This window comes from Penaeus japonicus, unplaced genomic scaffold (assembly GCF_977035675.1).
Source record: "Penaeus japonicus unplaced genomic scaffold, GWHDUDI00000001_assembly GWHDUDI00000022, whole genome shotgun sequence".
Lineage (NCBI taxonomy): Eukaryota > Metazoa > Arthropoda > Malacostraca > Decapoda > Penaeidae > Penaeus > Penaeus japonicus.
Window position 1 is genome coordinate 10,458,192 of NW_028234424.1, and position 5,000 is coordinate 10,463,191.

Consider the following 5,000-nt stretch of genomic DNA (forward strand, 5'->3'; position numbering starts at 1 on the left):
ATATATATTATATATATATATATATATATATATATTATATATATATATATATATATATATATATATATATTTATATATATATATTATATATATATATATATATATATATATATATATATATATATATATATATATATATATATATATATATATATATATATATATATATAATATATATATATATATATATATATATATATAATATATATATATATATATAATGTTTGTATATGTACATACACACACTTTGTAAGAAATAAAATAACTGTGCTAATTCTGCTTTGTGATCTAATCATATCTGTTTTTGCAGGCTGTGAATGTGACACCAGAAATGATTGAGAGGAATGTTGAACATCTACTGGAATATCTTCCTTATCGAGCTCGTTGGAAACCAGTTGAACAGTTTGTTGCATTGAAAGGCCTGCAACTCTTTTTACAGCTTGTTGCAATGGTTTTAAATGAATCCTACAGTCCAAAGTAACTATATAGAATTCTTATGTTATTACATGTGCTGGATAAGAATCATGTTCCAATTATAATATTGGAAGTTATTTTAAAGAGTATATTCCTTTTATTTCACCTACATGGTTGAGCAGATTTCCCTTTTATAATTTTGCACTATCACCAGAAAGTTTTTTGAAGTGATAACAATTTAGGAATAGGAATGTCTGTACTAAGCACTTTTTTTTTCCTTTCTTTCTTTTTTCCTCAATAGCCGAACAGAGACTGCTGTGTTTGCCCTTGACACACTTTATGTGTGCAGTGTAATGCCAACCATCCAGGCAGCCTTGTGCGACAAACTGACCATTCCTGCTGGGGATGACCTACTGCAGACACTTGACCCACAGGTAGGGAATGGAATTATGATTGAGATCAATTTTATTTTAGATTTAAGAGTTGCACGCTCCACAGATGTAATTACAAAAAGGTGAAAATATTTAGTTCTTTGTATATATAGGTAGGATGTTTTTCATTCAAGAAAACACTGTAACCCTATAATTTCAGGAAGTGCCAGGTTATGCCATTCTAGTTGCTTGCATCCATGAGAATGCTCAGTCAATGACTACATCACCAGAGGTGCAAAAAGCTGCCTTGAATGTTCTTATTAACTGCCTTTGTGCACCCATCCATAGGGTAAGTATCTGTTTGTAATTTCACAGTCCTCTGTTAATGAGGTAATAGTTGAAGATGGGCAGATTAATTTGTAATGTGTCAATGTAGAAGGTCATGGAATTGTGACTATGTACATTTATTGCACTGCTAAACTATTAATCTATGTTTCATCCCCTAGCCTGGAAACAGTTTAGTAAGATATAGCACTTCCTCTACTCCTGGAGGCAGTAAAAAGAAGTCTGCCATTGGGGAGGATGTTATCAACAAGTCATGGGACTGTGTGAGAACTAGTAATGGTATCATGGTAAGTGAAGACTTTTAGAATATGCATTTTGTACATATTATAAATGCCATTGTTTTTGTCCAGTTTATCTTAAGAAAAATTATTTTTATTGATATTGAATTTTCTGGTATTATGCCAGTGTTATGATATTATGATGATAGTATGTCTTGCAGCAAATGACCCATAGAAATTCATGTTGTTGATTTGGTATTATCAATTACTAGCCCAGTCTTTACCTTTACCATCATATCTTTTTATATACAGTGTGTACAACTACTAAAAGAAAAAAAATTCTTTTGAATATTACAGTACTTGTTAAATGTACTGCATAAGAAGATGCCAATCACAGATGCAGATTGCATTAGAGGCCTTGCTTGTCGAGCTTTAGTTGGACTTTCTAGGAATGACACAGCACGTCAGATCATGAGCAAACTACCCATCTTCACATCTGGACAACTACAGTGTAAGTAAATTTGAACACTTGGGTACTGTTTGCTGTTAGATGTTGAATTAGTTGTCTCTATTACTGGGTGGAGAGAAGTATCAGGATATTGAACTATTAAACAAATATGTGACAAGTATCCAGTATACTATTTTTTCATGTAAAAGTTCTAATTTATTATATTTATTTTTCAAGTGTTGATGAAGGAACCAATTCTACAAGACAAAAGAATGGAACATGTGAAATTCCAACGGCATGCCCTGGAACTCATAAAGGCTGTCTCAGGCCATGCTAAGCATGAAGGTGATGCTTCAACAGATGTGTCCATGCAGAGTATACATAGGGTAAGTTTGTAAATTGTAATTTCTTTAATCACTTGCAGTAGCACAGTTTCTTCCTCTTCTCTTTCTTTCACCTCCTACTCCTCCAATTCCTCCTCTTCAGAAAATGGTTTTCAGGTAATGTTTTTTCTAAGGCTCCTCAAACAGGCAAATTTTTCTGTGAATGTGTATTCTTATTTGATATTGGTTTCTTTATGTGAGTAATTGTTATATGATTTTTTAGTAAACATTTAATGGATTATTTATTTTTACAGGCAGATGTTGTGGCACAAACAAGAATTAACTACAATAAGAAACAGTTACTGCAGCTAATCCAGTCCCACTTGGTCAATGAAGGTTACGAATCTGTAGCAACAGCACTGCAACAAGCAGCTCATCTTCCCCCTATACCAGCCATCATACCCCACACACCCATGGGCCCTCCCTCGAGAAACATGGTTACTCCACCTCCATCATCTAGAGCGGTATAAATTTTGTCTGCTTTTCACTGTGTGCAAATAACAAGTCTTATTTTCATTTTTTTGCAGTGTTATAAATAGAAATTACAATGTATTTATTACTTGCGAATTCTTGTCAACTCATTTGTTTTCTCACAAACAGCATCGGCTGCTAGGGAGTGGTCCAACAAGGCATCTTTTCAATTCAGCTTTGTGTAAAAGTGCCTCAACTTCTAGTAGCACAGCCTCTATAGGGACAGTACCTCCCTCAACACCTTCTCCTCCACCTGTGGCCAGTCCATCAAATGTTGCCAATGCGTCTAGTCCAATTCCATTACATATTAAGATTAACAGGTAAGCTTTTTTATTTACTTTTATATGTGCTCATTGTTGTTGAATTTGGGATGAGATAATCTGATTTTTAGTGGGAGTGTATTGAAGTAAATTTGTCTTTTTCAGGTCAAACAAGAGAGAGAATAGAATTGCAAACTCAACAGCAACATCTGCCAGTAGTATATGTCACTTCAGCAAAAGTGAAATGCCTTCTGTACCAAATAGTCAAAGCAGTATCGCAAGTATAACAAATAATCCTCTAGCTTCCCCAATAGTGATGAACACAGGATTGTCAAATGAACCTACCATAACCTTGGACAGAATTGTTACTGAATATCTGATGAACCAACATGCACTTTGCAAGAATCCAGTTGTTACATGTCCAACTTTTGACCTGTTTCAGTAAGTGATTTTAAGAAAAATATTGTGTCATTGTGCTTTTACAACTGAATTCTAATAGGCTGGTATATGCTGCATATTTATCACATTATTTTTAATGTTTTATAATAACTGTATATGTATAATATCCAACAAATGATTAGTATTTTACATAATTTTACAGTATTATTTGAATATTGATAAAAATGTGAATTTTAACTTACAGGCCACATAGATGTCCAGAACCAAGATCTTTGCGTGCCCCACCAACCAATTTCACTATGCGTTACGCCAAAAGACCATATAACGTACCCTTCACTGGCTTAGAAGGTTCATCCAATAACCGCAAATTCATCTACAGTAGATATCGACCAACACAGACTTTTAGGCCAAGCGAAGATGATGATATCTTTTTATGTTGCGAGTTTTCTGTAAGTATTACTTACCCCTTCTCTGTTTATATTGTATGAAAATTGTATTGTATGATTATTTTTATGGTAAATATAAAAGAATTACACAAGTGTATTTACTTTGCTAGGTTGATTAAATTCATACTATTTATACACATAAAAAGAAACAAATTGAAAGTCCTTCAGGATACAGTAAAACCAGGGACCTAGAGTTTAAACTATAGTTCATTAAAGTGTGGTGACTACTCTAGCGTGGTTTAATCCCTGTATTTTCACCCAACTTATTTTTGCTAGCTCATTCACTATGAATCCAAAATTTATAAACAAGTCATCACACCACACATAGAGATGGAGTCACATGCAGAGCTGACCTATCGTCATATACACTAAACATCAAAATTATATACTTGAGTTATTATGCTTTGGTTTCCCAGAGGAAACATATGTAGTGGGAATGGTGCACTGAAAGTAGACCTATCATAGAGGTTGCATGAATTTGTTTCATTTTTAGGGTCTAATGCTATGTATTTGGTTTGGAAACAATTTCATAGTTGATTTTGTCTCTTTTTTTCCAGCCTGATGACCAGTTTATCATTGTAGGAACAACTCGAGGAGAAGTCAGATTATTCAGTAAAAGTGGAAATGTAAGTGTTGTGTCTTGCTTGTTTTAGCTGATCAGTAATAAATGTGAAGTTATTCTTTTTTGGTGGCATACTCATAATTCATTTTTTTTCTTTGTAGGAGGAAGGAGTGTACACAGTTCATCAGGGGGCAGTTTCAAGTCTAGTTCAGCATGGCACAGGGTCAATGCTTTTAACATCATGTACAGCAGTCCATGAGACATCCCTTTGGAGCATTAGTGACCTCTTTGACCTAAAGTAGGTGTAATATACAATTCAGTTTTACTATTCAAGATTTTGTGTTTGCTGTCTTTATTGTAGTTCCCATGCTGAAGTTATAAAATCAGTAAGGCAAAAAATCCTCTTTTGATTAGGAGTTGGTTTGGAAGTGAATATAATTAGATGTAAATCTGTGCTTGCTTGATAACCTTTATATGTAATTTGTGTTTTAAACTGCATTTTGTGTTAATGTAAACATACAGAATCAGGCAAGTTTCTCATTCACTAGGGACCTGATTCAATGGTTATCAATTATACATAAAAATTTTAATGCAATGTTGAATTGAATGTATAACTGTTTGATTGTGTGATTATCATAATGTTCATAATTAATTTGAGCTTCTCTAAGTATACCATATGTTTT

General features: G+C 33.4%; 1 protein-coding gene across 3 annotated transcripts in view; it reads left to right on the plus strand.

Moving 5' to 3' along the window:
• The window catches only part of mahj (LisH and WD40 domain-containing protein mahjong), a 17,645-nt gene that overhangs the window by 9,343 nt on the left and 3,302 nt on the right, over positions 1-5,000 (plus strand). For all 3 annotated transcript variants that reach the window (XM_043009329.2, XM_043009330.2, XM_043009331.2), the window contains exons 9-20: positions 311-477; positions 716-848; positions 1,006-1,134; positions 1,292-1,417; positions 1,706-1,859; positions 2,034-2,182; positions 2,434-2,643; positions 2,780-2,970; positions 3,076-3,351; positions 3,554-3,758; positions 4,313-4,381; positions 4,479-4,615. In XM_043009329.2, the coding sequence (XP_042865263.1) occupies positions 311-477; positions 716-848; positions 1,006-1,134; positions 1,292-1,417; positions 1,706-1,859; positions 2,034-2,182; positions 2,434-2,643; positions 2,780-2,970; positions 3,076-3,351; positions 3,554-3,758; positions 4,313-4,381; positions 4,479-4,615 (1,946 nt within the window). The remainder of the gene's footprint in view (positions 1-310; positions 478-715; positions 849-1,005; positions 1,135-1,291; positions 1,418-1,705; positions 1,860-2,033; positions 2,183-2,433; positions 2,644-2,779; positions 2,971-3,075; positions 3,352-3,553; positions 3,759-4,312; positions 4,382-4,478; positions 4,616-5,000) is intronic.